Source organism: Leuciscus leuciscus (assembly GCF_965113295.1).
Source record: "Leuciscus leuciscus genome assembly, chromosome: 1".
NCBI lineage: Eukaryota > Metazoa > Chordata > Actinopteri > Cypriniformes > Leuciscidae > Leuciscus > Leuciscus leuciscus.
This window is the reverse complement of record NC_138725.1, coordinates 67342718-67356904: the sequence shown is the minus strand read 5'-3', so window position 1 is coordinate 67356904 and position 14187 is coordinate 67342718. Positions and strand designations below refer to the sequence as shown.

Genomic DNA, 14187 nt, shown 5'->3' with positions numbered 1-14187 from the left:
GACACACCACATTTTAGGCATTTATTAGCTTATACAAAAACAACACACATAGCTCAGACACATAACAAAAATCACAAATGCAAAAAGTGAAGAGCATGTCGAGTGATTACAAAGGCCTGGTAGGGACTGACCCTGTGATACATGATGGGCAGCTATGGAGTGATTTGCAGTGGTGGTAGTGCAAAAGTAAACATTGCAGGGATTTAATCAGTGCAAAGCTGTGCATGTTTAATATGACTATGGAAAAAAAGAGTGTAATAGTATTGCTTAACAAAAACAATACAAAGAAGATCAAATAAATAGAACAACAGAAACTTAAATATATTTCTAAAAAATAAAAAAAAGATTATACAAGCCAACAGGGGTAAATGTTGGGACCACAGCCCAGAATGTGTAGAGGGGATAATGTAGCCTGTAAGACAGTGAAATGGATAGTGGATACTAGACAATAGACAAAGTGATGTGATGGTTGGCGCAGGGTGAGACTCATGCTGAAAAGTCCATTTCTCCCCTAACCTTTTCTGTGACATTGAGTTGCTGGTTTGCCCTGGGGACAAATGACCTCCTCGTTTTTGAGCATGACAGAAGACTGCTACTGCAAATTATCCTCAGTTTGTTAAATGATTAACCTCAGCTCCATGCCAAACACAGAGCCAGCTTTCCTTACCAACCTGTCCCAGCGGCCCTCTTCTTAATGCTGCCTCCCCAGCACACAACCGCATAAAAAAGGACTCTGGCCATGTTTAGTCTTGCTCAGAGTCACTGCTGGTATGGTACTCCTCAGAATCACTATCGAAGTTAATTTCGGTTTCAGTCAGAACTTGAACATAACATTTCTTTGCATGCTTTGCAAGGCTGTTGCTTGCTTCCTTGTTCTTCATCGTCAAGCTCTGTAGACCTCGGATACCATCTTGAAGCAGGCCCCACGTCTCACCTTACATGTTAAAACACATTGAGCCTTTATTAATCAGAAACATTCAGAAACATTGTAATGTATGCCAAGTATAACAAATACATACCTGATGTCACATTAGAAAGCTGGGATGACATCTGCTTCAGGGTGTCTGCACGGGTGCAAAGAGACTTCCAATGCTTGTTCATCTCTGCAATAAGAATCCTCTTCTCCTCCTCAAGTCTCCTTACTGCCATCACAATGTAGAACGCCTTCCTCTTTGTCCTTAGATCTACAGAGTCTGAAATACATAGATGAAACATAAGTCGGTTGTAATTAAGATTAGTATTTCAATATTTTCTGGGGTTACAATCGAGGCATGACAGATTTTGTCCTACTATGTGACTATTGCACAAAGTCAACGGAATTGTGTACATACCACCGTGTGTAAGCTGCCATGGCCAAACAATCTCGTCAGATAGAATGGTGTCCAATGTCAGTTTTTCTGCATTAGGAACCAAGGTGTTATACTTCTCCACTACAGAATTTACGATTTTTTTTTCCTCCCTGATCTTTCGGCGGATTCGGGCACGTCCTTTGCATCCGTCACTGTCCTTATAAAGACGCTGGGACCTCCTCTTAACACTTGCCACCAGCTCCTCTATTGGGCTGGCAACAGCGGCAACATCAGCATCATTTGGGGATGTTGTTGCTGAGAGGAAGAAATGAAGAGATAAGAGATATGCTTCTTGATTCCATGAAAAAATATTTTTGGTGTATGAGCAAAATAAAGCCTCAACAATCTTTTCATATTTCTCTGTAACTGAGAGGCTACACTTGTAGCTAAGTTTGAGTATAGTTCGGTTCTTTATTGTCCCCATGGGGATAATCTTGTCCACACGTCATCAGCAATCAGAGTATGTGCTCTTTGACTACGATTACAATGAGCCTCTTTGGAATTGCAGCCAAGCTTAGTCAGAAGTGATACATCAAGCACCATATCAAACAGTATAAAACAGTATATCCTACCTTCTGCCCACTCATTGACATCAAAGATCCACCTCTCCAGTTGACTGTCTGAGATGTCCATTACCGTTTTCATGGCCTCCAGGTTATGCAACTGGCATTGCAGGGCTATTTTGGCCTTCAAACATAAATGACAATGAGGGAAACGCCTACAACTTTGACAATAATTGTTGATAAGGATTGTGAAGTACCTTCACTATTAGAAAACCACATACAACACTAATTAAATATACAGTATATTCGTATGTACTTGGACTATCAATATATATGGTATGAACATTTAATATTTTATTTTACAATATCGCTATGCATTTTGCATAAGGGAAAACTGGTGTCTTTACCTTCCGATATCGGCGGGCAAGGGTAGAAGCCAAGTTGTCAAACTTTTGTTGGTTCCAGCGCATGGCCATGATCGTCAGCATGTCTATGCGTCCTGCAAAAATAAAAAATATGAGATTATCACCTTTCTTTCCAGTAGCAGTAGGAGAAGAAACTGTGCAGACTTGAATCACAAACTTTTCAGAGATAATAACTTACAGTACTATGGAACTATTAATCTGCTGTCTTGTGCCATTTGATTACTGTCCCATGATGAAAGGGTTAGGTAAATAGCACAGGATAGTGAAGAAATAGCATGAAACAGTGGCGCAGGACAGTAGTCAAATGGCATAGAGCACTATGGCAGGACAGTAGGTGAATGGTACTCTGATGTCAAGTCAAGTCAAGTTTATTTGTATAGCGCTTTTCACAATACAGATTGTATCAAAGCAGCTTCACAGTATTACATTAAAATAATACAACAAAGTTTGTTTCAAGAGGAATTTATTGATTGATAAAATTAAATTAAATATCCCCAAAATATCCCCAACTGAGCAAGCCAAAGGCAACAGTGGCAAGGAACCAAAAAACTCCATCAAGTGACCTAATGGTGTCCTAAAACTCCATCAGGTGACCTAATGGAGAAAAAAAAACCTTGGGAGAACCCAGGCTCAGTCGGGGGCCAGTTCTCCTCTGGCATTTATGAGCTAGAGGCCGGATTGTAGTTTGAACTGTAGGATTATATGAATGCCTGGCTGAAGAGATGCGACTTTAATCTAGTTTTAAACTGGGAGAGCGAGTCTGAGCAACGAACAGTATCAGGAAGACTATTCCAGAGTTTTGGAGCCAAATGTGAAAATGCTCTCCCTCCTTTGGTGGTTCTGGATATCCTAGGTATGACCAAAAGCCTTGAATTTAGTGATCTTAAAGAGCGCGATGGATTATAGGGTGATAGAAGATCCGTTAAATAGACTGGAGCTAAGCCGTTTAGGGCTTTATAAGTCAGTAGCAATATCTTATAATTAATACGGAGCTTTATAGGTAACCAATGCAGTGATGATAAAATCGGTGTTATATGATCATATTTTCTTGATCTCGTAAGAACTCTAGCGGCGGCATTTTGGACTAACTGTAGCTTGTTTATTGAGGATGCAGGACAACCAGCTAATAAAGCATTACAGTAATCCAGTCTCGAGGTCATGAATGCATGAACTAACTTTTCTGCATCAGAAACTGATAGCATATTACGTAGCTTAGCAATGTTTCTAAGTTGGAAAAAGGCTGTTTTTGTAACATATGAAATATGATTTTCAAAAGACAGGTTGCAATCGAGTATAACACCCAGGTCTTTTACTGTAGAGGATAAAGTAACAGGACATCCTATGATGTTAAAGTTGTATTGTGCGAGGTTTTGTGGGCGGTTTTTTGAACCGATAAGTATTACCTCTGTCTTGTCTGGATTTAATAAAAGAAAATGACGCGTCATCCAATCTTTTATATCTTTAACACACTCTGTCAATTTGGAAAATTTAGCGTTTTCATCCGGCCGTGATGAAATATATATTTGAGTGTCATCAGCATAACAATGGAAACTAATTCCATGTTTCCTTATAATATTTCCAAGTGGCATCATATATATTGAAAATAACAGAGGGCCTAATACAGATCCCTGCGGCACTCCATAGTTTACTGGAGTTATGATCGATTTTTCTCCATTTAAATAGACAAAATGGTAGCGGTCAGATAGGTATGATTTGAACCAGCTTAGTGCTTGTCCTTGAACACCAGTATAATTTTGTAGTCGATCTAAGAGTAATGTGTGATCTATAGTATCGAACGCAGCACTAAGATCAAGTAAAACTAGTATTGAGATACAGCCTTGGTCAGAAGCTAAAAGTAAATCATTTGTGATTTTAACGAGCGCAGTTTCAGTGCTATGATGCGGTCTGAATCAAGACTGAAACTTTTCATAGATATCATTTTGTTGCAAGAAAGAGCCCAGTTTCTAATATTTTAGACATAAATGGAAGATTTGAAATGGGTCTATAATTTGATAAGATTTCAGGGAAAGAAAATGTCATGGACAATCATTTTTTCTTACCTCACATTTGAAATCATGAGCTTTGGCATGAAAAACAGAAAGAAATGGCCTCATGGTGAGGAGATCCTGAAGCTCAGGGCATTTCTCTGTCACTCTCTGGAGGTAAGGCCAGTATTTGCATGCCACATCCATTGCAAAAAATGTAACTGGCTTACAGGCCATTTGCTTTTGTAGGTACAGGGGGTAGGCAAAAATCTCCCCCCTGAACATATGACGACATGACGACATACCCCATGACGGTGAGAACCCCATGACGACATACAGCGAGTTCCAGGCCCTCCTCGTCTGTTTTTCCTGAGGACTTCTGAGACGTTTCACGCGCCGCTGACCATTGCCCTCCACAGACACCTCTTCCAGAGACCTAAAACTTGGAAGATGAACAGTCCAAACTTGTTCAAACAAAGTACTCTGTAGGACGTGGTGTTTTATAGGTAAATATAGTGAAGTTGTGCAAGTTTACATGACTGGTTGAGGTATGGACATAGTCCACGAATTTTGCAACGTCATCATCATTCGCGATGAACACGCCATCAAAGATGGCTTTTTCCTCCGATCTAAATAAAAGAGATACATATTAAAGGTGCTGTAAGCGATGCCACGCGTTTTTTAGGCCAAACATTTTTTTGTCACATACAGCAAACATCTCCTCACTATCCGCTAGCTGCCTGTCCCCTGAACACACTGTAAAAAAACACGGTCTCTGTAGACACCACAGGCTCCACAAACGGCAACAAAAAGAAACTGGGCTCACCCGCACCACGAAACACAACAAACAGTGCTCCAGCCAATCACCGACAAGAAGTATTTGAGTGTGGGGTTTAGGGGGTTAGTGCGCGTGCACATGAAGTGGGTGTGTGGAGGAGAGAGAAGCATGAAGAGGGAAGTTTGAATTATGGCCGAAACACGACATTTCCGATGAACAAATTGCAAAGAAGAGGGACAAGGATAAGGAACGCGTGAAGTCCCGAATTTACATCGGAAAAACCTTTTAAAGGTGGGAGAACTCCGCCGGCAGAAGGGCTTCCGATCCACATTCAGTTGCTCTGTTTTTGCAGAACAGGTAAATCCATATTTCTTTCTAAATTGACGTTAATGTTCGCCAAACCAACACAAGGATGTAATTAGCTAGAACTATGCAGTCAGCGTTAACTTTGGTGAATACAACATATATGTTTCTAGCAGAGCTCAATCTCTATTGTAAATGATCAAGCAAATTCACAGTAGGGCGACAATTTGTGTGAATGATTGTTTTCATCCACTGTTTGTTATGAATTTGAATGTTCATTTATAGGCTGTTGACAACTTTGACTAAATTTGTTTACGCCGCCGCCGTTGTTTATGCTCACTGGGAAACGCGAAGCTACGTTATCTTGCTATTATTGCGTCCTTGTATGGGAGCTATAGTTATAGCTTCAGGTGGCAAAACGATTTTAAAATAATGTTTCTCTTTTTCTGCATTCTGTTCTGCAATATATAAAACCCTTTATCTAACTTGGCGACATTACACATTGAATGAAGTATCAGTAAAACGTAACTTTGTTTGTAATGACTACTTTGACTTTCCTTTATGCCGGAAGGGAGGGGAGGAGGGAGGAGACGGGATGAGGAGAAGGGAGGGTCTAGCTAGCCTCCGTTTTGTTTGACAACAATTCGAATGTCAACAAGAAGTTACGACTCCCGGCATCGCTTACAGCACCTTTAACTTTAAATATTCATATGATTTTGAATTCACAGCAGTTACTTTCAAAGTAATGGACCGTCAATGCACACACAGTACCTTGCTGCACTCTTGAATCTGTAGTGCTTACGGTTTCCATCAACGGATACTGCAAGCATGTCTGGGTTGCACGCTGGGCAGTCAAAGTGGTCCTCCTGGCATAATTTGTCCACTTCGAATCGGACAGCTTCCCACTCCAAGAAGCTTTTCCGGAAGCTGTCTGCTGTGATGTTTCCGCTCTGTTTCAAAGAAGAGTTCAGTAAAAGAGAACAAAAGAGAACAGTAAAACGGATCAAATTAAACAATATACGACACTGAAGTAAAATGTTCTAAATGGATATATTTTGGGATGTTTGTACAAACTTTGTTACCACTCCTTAGAATACATATCAAAGGAAATAAACAATGTGTAAACTTCACTCATACACTATACACTGGTGTATTTGGGGAACCTGGCCATTAAACATACAGGATATTGTTTGACATTCAGTCTAAATCTATACGCAAAGAGGGCTACAACGGCTTCCATACTGTTTAGAATTAAGCCTGTGCAATGTTTAGCCCATTAATCCAAGGGAACACTTCTGGGATCAGGAAATGATATTGGGGAGAAGATGTCAAAGTCGGTAGCCATTGGAGTTGAATTTGAGATCTTCAGAATGACCTGTTTTTCCATAAATGTCTCAGTGCAAACTGCTGATGAGAGAACATGCAGGGCAGGACTTAGGTTGGTGGGGGCCCCTGGGCTTGAGTCACTTTCGGGCCCTGCCTTCTAGGCTATACATTACTTTAAATAGAACACAAATGATACATACACAAGCTATGTATTAGAGCTACACAATTCTGGATAAACTGAGAATAAAAAGTAGAGATCACGATTCTGAACAAACAACTAAACAAAATAACATAATTTATGTTAATTGCTGAAGTCTATTAAAAATGTTTAATTAATCTGAATTATAAAAAAATAAAAAAAACTTTGGTTTGAATGAATGATTCAATTCCTCAATCAAATACACTTGTTTCATAGATGAATCAGCATTTTTGAACGAATCTCCTGAATGAACGATTCAATGACAAATGTTTTTTTAAAAGTCATTTGTCGCCATCTGGTGGCGTAACAATATAATCGATCCAATCGTTATTTGAAGTGCAAAGCTACTTTCAAAAGGTGACTGGTACCGTAGACAGTGTTACATGTTAAAAAAACGTAATAATTTATTTATATGACCACTGATTGAAGCTTGAAAAAGTTTTTTCCAATAAATACATAATGATTAAAAAAGTTCAAAGTGATCATAAGTTTATTGCAATGCACAAATGTCTTGGTCAGAATGAGAATAAAACACTTATTTACCTGGAAAACATATGTTTTGATTGTGGCATTTCTTTGAGATTTAGAATCCAGTATTCCTATAGGCTAATTATTGTTTCTTTTATGAATTTAATAAAGAACTCTGTCTCGTATTCTGTCCAAACGATCCATGTAGGCTACTTTTGTGCCTATTCGTTTTTCCTTTTTTAACCCGTAATTGAAAAACGAAAAATGAACGGTTGTTGTCTTTTTAAAACGCAAAGTTGAACACCAAAATTTTTATTTGAACTGGCTACACCAACTGCTGCGCAAAAAAGTAAATATCGACGAATTTTCAGATTTTTGCCCCTTTATTAAACATTTAAAATATTCACAAATTAATATGGAAAACATGTCGATTTGACTGGTTTTCTAAGGCCAAATTAGAACATGGAATTGATGTTTTTCCGCAGTGCTGAATGAGAAGAGCCATTAATATTATTAATAAACTATTGTTTTGGCTAAAATCACATCTCCATCTCCGCTGTTAAGCAGATGCGCTTTTGGAGAGAAATGCACCTTTCATACAGATTAATCAGAAGGTATTAGATTTCGATTCGAATTTGTTCGATTTAAAGTGGACATTTCAAGCTTTAGCCTACATAAGCTATATTTTGTTTCAGTTCTCGCGCTCCAGTTTACGGAGATCATGAAAGCGTCTGATTGTTTTATTTTATTTTACAAAAGCACAACATTTTCTTGTTATTGTGAGTTTACACAAATAAAAGTAGATGGGAATAATGTATTATTATTTTCTGTATGACAAGAAATGATAGAGTAGCCTAGGCTATTTTAAGTTGTTTCCACTGTTGATAGGAAAATGCAAGTGTTCGCGCTCGCGCCTCCGTGTCATGCAGTGCGCGCTCCACACTCAGCTTTGTTCCTTTTTTGCATAAAAGCGTCTTCTAAATATAGCCTATTAAATGTTATGATAAAATAATATTAAATTATTATTATTTGCGTAGCTATACATGGACCTCAAACACACCGCGTCTTCTAAGTCTGGTGACTGTAAATGCGCAAAAACGGTTTCCATTGCAGTTTTGCGAAATATTCCTTTTTCGAATTGCCTGAAAAACCTCCTCATGAGAGCGTAAAAACTTTTTTGCGATAAACGGGAGTTTTTGCGAAATTGACGTGTTTCCATTGTGCTTATTTTCAATTCGCAATTTCAATTTGCGCAATTTGAAGGTTAATGGAAACGCGGCTACTGTCTAATGCGGACAGGTTTTTTCAACGGTTCGGCAGTAAACGAGGCACTACGTAACTGCCAATAACCAATCAGCAAACCTCAAGATGACTGACATTTAATTTAGCTAATTAAATTACATTTTTCATGGCAGGGCAGGGCCAGGTAACAATGCTAGACCAATCAACAAACTTTAAATGAAAAATTAAATGACTGACATATTATTGAAAAAATCAAACGTAAACGGGCGGGGCCCCCTATTGGGCGGGGCCCATGGGCTTGAGCCCAGTCAAGCCCAATGGTAAGTCCGGCCTTGAGAACATGAGTTTATGGTTGTCTATAAAGGGTCTAATGGCTCTGTTCATGTGTACTATCATCATCATCATCATGCCCTCATAGTATTATATATGGAGTTACGCAATTATTACCACAAATACTTACACGGCCAAAGCGAACAGTGCGTTGATCCAGCATTCTAAGAAATGCTTGGCTAGACATCCCTGGTGCAGCCATCTTCAGCTCTTCAAAAGAAAAAAGGACATCTGTTGCGTACACAGTTGAATAGTGAGAAGTGGCAGGCCAGTAGTCATTACGGATCAGGTCATCCACTCCAGGACTCCAAGTGGCTTCACATGCTTTGCATATAATCTGAGGCAATCTGAGATCATATCGCCCTGGAAAAAGAAGGAAATATATACACAAAGTTAATTCTGACAGACCAAACTGTGTCATTCTGACAACTGATATGGGAACATTTGACTAAGGATGGATCAGGAGGACACTTCTACAAACATTTTGTAAGGCACTCTATAGGAAGTCACACTTTTGTCAGGCAAATTAACTATCCCCATTCAAACAAAGGTTAATTGTTTTCCTCCACATAGGTGGGCCCAGCCAATCTAATCAACACACAACCTATTGACACCTCTGGATTTCCATCCATGATAAAGAAAATCAGAGAAAATCAAAAAGAAAATTCTACAGAAGTGACCCCCACCCAAACCCATAAAGTTCTTCTTACCATTCATTGTAACCACAACTATGGACTGTCCTGCGATGACACTGGACGATACTTGTAGACAACCGCATATTGTCTCTGGCATCTCCAAAGGAACAAGACGCTCTTAAAAACAAACAAAAAAACACATGGATGAGAATTAAACAATAACATTTGTTTACTGGAAACTATTTTAAACAAGATGCACTTGACGGCTTCATCGACCTATCAGAAAACAGCATTTCGTTTTTCAGTCAAGTCTAAGAATGTGACTTAAAAACTACAACTTACCACACTGGGTTAGAACCCTCTCCACAACACAAGTTGTGGGAGGCAATGGATGAAAAAATGCAAGTGTCATCGAATCCCTGTTGTGGAACACTTGACCTTGGTGGACCCTGACATCACACTGGCCACAGAGGAATGGGTGTGGTCGGCAGTCACAACAACGGATAACGGCTGGACCATTTCCACAATGTTGGCAGATCCGAGTTGCCGCATGTTGTCGAGCCACCATGGTGTTGACCAGTCGGGGTCTCTCTTTCTCCCACCACCCTGATATGAGGCTCTTTCGAGTCGACCAGTCTCATGAGGCTTGAAGTGCCATTTCATCTTCATGACATGTATGTCCTCACCCAGTGAGCGTTTAAGCTCTTGAAGGAAGGACTCTGTTAAAACAATGCACAATATTTAAAAACAGTAGCATTGAACAATGGCGATTTTATAATAAATGAACATACTGTTTTGAACCAGTGAAGTCAAAATAAATAACACACCTGCAGAAACGGAAGGAATGTCAATGGTCATTTCCGCACTGGTTTCCGGAGCCCTGACATGAGAGACACCAGTCTTTCGACTCTGGCTGTGACTGGGACCTGCTGTAGCAAAAAAGCTGTTGCTTTTTACACTCAATGACACAAACTTTACCTGATGCTAGGCACAGGTACGTAATAATAACCTCAGATATATTCTAATTCAGACCCATGACTTGTGATTATGTGGTATACCTTTCCAAGATACAAAACTAGATCTGGAGTCTACATTTTAATAAACATTAATGTAGAAAAAATCTTACCTGCTTGTTTCCGGGATGATCTGGGCCTGCCGTAAATAATGTTTCCCTCACTGTCCCTCTTAATCCACCTAACATCTTGCTTGCTGTTTGATGGCCGGCTGGTGGACGGATTACTGGTGGAAGGCTGACTGGTGGATGGTTCTGCTTCCTGGTGCATGCCAATGAGCTGTTGGAGGTGAGCTTGATGTTCAGCCTGATCAACAAGGTCACTCATCTCATTCAGGAGACGGTCCATTTCAGGATCAGACATGGTCAGTAAGACAGCAAGAGAGAGAGAACACAATACAACAGTAGAGAGAGTAACAAGATACAAGACAAATGTGGCTCTTAAAAGTGCTTTTTTTTCGATGTAATGAGGTGATGTTTTTTTTTTTAAAGGACAGGGATTAAGGAACCTGCAGAGAAAGAGAAGAACAAATCAAAAAAGAATAGATCACCAAACTACATATTACAATATGAATAACTACTAGGCTAAGAAGTTAAGTAAATGGTGCTCTTGTTCATTCATGCAATCACAATATCATAAAAAATGAATGGCTTTAAAAATAAGTTTTTGTGTGAGCTTTAGGGTTCATGATATTTTGAACACATCCTTGTGTTTGGATAAACAAACAGGAATAACATGATCAGGATACTTGTATAAACTTTGCCTTGCCAGACTTAAACTATATATATATATATATATATATATATATATATATATATCCCCAATAATCCCTCAATAAGCATTTACACGTCCAAAATAAAATTATGAGTTTATTTCCACACAAAATGGACTATATAGGCGCTTGCAACAGACTCATTGCCACCAAAGCGCTTTACAGATTGCCTCACATTCACCCATTCATTCATTCATTCATACACCGACGACGGTACCCTGATATATATATAGGCCTACAACATGTTCTTTTTTAATATAAACTCGTAATTGTATTACTTTTGGACGTATAAATGCTTATTCATTTCTCTTTCTTATGAGACTGTTGTAAGCGACTTACCGTGGTGGAATCGCGCTGGGCAATGGTTTCTGCGATGGTCGCACACAGTGACGTGTTGCACAAAATTGCGCCAAAATATCAATCATAATTAAAAAGTACAGTCTTAATATTTTTTTATAATATTTTTTAATATAATTTTAAAGGGTCAGCATAAATGTCTAAGTGAAGGAAACACGGGTATATGTAGCCATTACATTTAAACACACCACTTCCCAGAATGCATCCATCACTTTGCCAAAGGATATGTCCATATTAAGCAATATAAACATTTCTGCAGTAGGCTATTTAATTTATTACAACATCATAATCAGTATTGAGATGAAAGTTCTATAAAAGTAGGCGAATATTGTTTATTAATTTTTTTTGACGCAAAAAAAAAGCAAAGTTGTAGGCTCACTATAGTATAAGCAATTGCAAATTGAAATACCATCGGCAAAATATCCCACCTAAATTAAGGCATGTTTTAAGCCTACAGCAAATATGCAGTCCTGCAATTATGTCGTTTTAATGTAGGCCAAAATTATATATAAAAAAAAAAAAAAGAGAGAGAGAGAAAAAAGTCGTGATACCGATTTAGTCAAGGGTTTCTGCCCTACGAAAATGTATGGTCACCGCGCCAATGATTGTAACAGTATATGCGCCGCACGCTACTGTAAAATACACATTTGCAGCATAATTAATCGCCTGAAACCATACTTTCCAGCTGGATGGATAACCCCCATTGCGTCAAAATCCAAAGATGAGGGATTTGCATTCAAATATCGGACGACCCTCTCCGTTGTCAAGCGACGAATGGGGGTAGCTACCCTCAACGTCGGCTTATGGACGTGAGGGGGAAATGATCAAACTATGTGATCTGCAATTATAAAATATCCCACCTTTAAGGCACGTGTTAAGCATACAGAAAATATAAAGTCCTGTAATTATGTAATTTTAATGTAACCCAAAATTATATAAAAAAGAGAAAGGAAAAGTCGTTATACCGATTCAGACAAGGGTTTCTGCCCTACGAAAATGTATGGTCACCGCGCCAATGATTGTAACAGTATATGCGCCGCACGCTACTGCAAAATACACATTTGCAGCATAAAATCAGTCGCCTAAAACCATACTTTCCAGCGCAGGCAAACCGCTGGATGGGTAACCCCATTTCGTCAAAATTCAAAGATGAGGGATTTGCACTCAAATCTATCGGACGACCCTCTCCGTTGTCAAGCGACGAATAGGGGGTACCCTCAACGTCGGCCTTTGGACGTGAGGGGAAAATGACCAAACGGCAGTATGTGACGAATAGGGGTGAGACCGTGTTGCAAACACATGTATGATGCGAAAACAAAACCATCGAGCGAAATACCGGAGTGAACATGGCTGTGAACGACTTTTGCAGATTATGTGACGTAAATCTACGCATCCACGGTACAATCAGCGTCTACGTCACGGCTCTCAGCCCGTCCTCTGTTCGTTGATTGGCCGGCTGTTTTGAGGCCGGAGGAAAACAGGGAAAACGGTCGCTATCTCAGACTGAGTACAGAAGCGAACTGAAATTGAGCGGAAGTACGAAGTCTGACGTAGTCAGGCTAAGGCTGTGTGTCCACCAAACCGTTTTTAGCCAGCTGATAACGCCTAGCTGTGAGTGCTTGAGAGCGTTTTGGCAGCGTTTGGCTTTTTTTTTTCCAGTAGAGATGCTTTGCTTCTTGTTATTATACGGAATATTCGCGAAAGTGTTACTAGTATCTCATTTCACAGATTGTTTGTGTCTGTGTTGTTTCTATATAAAAATGTCGATAGATTATAAAGTATTTGCTCTGGTTCTAGTTTAAAATTATTTTGTTTCATTATTATGCTTGTTGTTGTCATCTGTTTACTTTGTACGAGCAGAGTGTGGCGGTTGTGTGTTATTAGTCCCGCCCCTCCTCCACTGTGATTGGACGGCTGGGTAAAAAGTGACAGTGATGAGCGCTGCATTTTACCCAAAGTTGAACATTCTTCAACTCTTGGCGACCGGTAAAGTGTCACTGAGTGTAAAACGCAAAAGGCGAAGCTTGAATTTCCAGGTATGTCCCTCTTTGGCGAATGTATTTTCAAGATAGTCCCGCCCCTCCTCCACTGTGATTGGACAGCTGGGTAAAAAGTGACAGTGATGAGCGCTGCATTTTACCCAAAGTTGAACATTCTTCAACTCTTTGCGACCGGTAAAAAACGACGAATGCTCAGTGCATCAGCGTGAAAAAGACACTCAGCGGCGCTCCCACTGAAAACTATTGGAAAAATATGCCAGTCGCGTGAAAAAACGCTTTCGTGGACACAGGGCCTTATTCATTGTAGAATCAAAAAGGATTTAAATATTAATAATGAGTGAATGCAAGTACATTGATATAAAGCAAGACAGTTGAAAAGGCTTTAGAAAGACAAACCTCTCTCACTCTTCTTTTCAAAACCTTGGAGTAGTCAAAGTTGTTTTGCCTCACTCTCCTACAGCATTCTGGACACTCATCTGAAAGACAGTCAATATAACATTGA

At 39.5% G+C, this 14187-nt stretch overlaps 1 protein-coding gene across 8 annotated transcripts in view; it reads right to left on the bottom strand.

Annotated features, from left to right (window-relative positions):
- Nucleotides 1-7: 7 nt before the first annotated feature.
- LOC309481478 (uncharacterized protein) overlaps nucleotides 8-14187 on the bottom strand; it is a 44472-nt gene continuing 30292 nt past the window's right edge. For 7 of the 8 annotated variants that reach the window (XM_082146386.1, XM_082146385.1, XM_082146391.1 and 4 more), the window contains 13 exons: nucleotides 10670-14161; nucleotides 10371-10472; nucleotides 9886-10262; nucleotides 9619-9720; nucleotides 9039-9271; nucleotides 6115-6293; nucleotides 4798-4891; nucleotides 4568-4704; nucleotides 2260-2351; nucleotides 1922-2036; nucleotides 1332-1604; nucleotides 1020-1193; nucleotides 8-934 (listed from right to left, as the gene is read on the bottom strand). In XM_082146386.1, coding sequence (XP_082002512.1) covers nucleotides 744-934; nucleotides 1020-1193; nucleotides 1332-1604; nucleotides 1922-2036; nucleotides 2260-2351; nucleotides 4568-4704; nucleotides 4798-4891; nucleotides 6115-6154 — 1116 coding nt within the window. In that variant the 5' untranslated portion in view covers nucleotides 6155-6293; nucleotides 9039-9271; nucleotides 9619-9720; ... (1 more) ...; nucleotides 10371-10472; nucleotides 10670-14161 and the 3' untranslated portion in view covers nucleotides 8-743. The remainder of the gene's footprint in view (nucleotides 935-1019; nucleotides 1194-1331; nucleotides 1605-1921; nucleotides 2037-2259; nucleotides 2352-4567; nucleotides 4705-4797; nucleotides 4892-6114; nucleotides 6294-9038; nucleotides 9272-9618; nucleotides 9721-9885; nucleotides 10263-10370; nucleotides 10473-10669; nucleotides 14162-14187) is intronic. The other variant, XM_082146389.1, reaches the window with a different exon arrangement.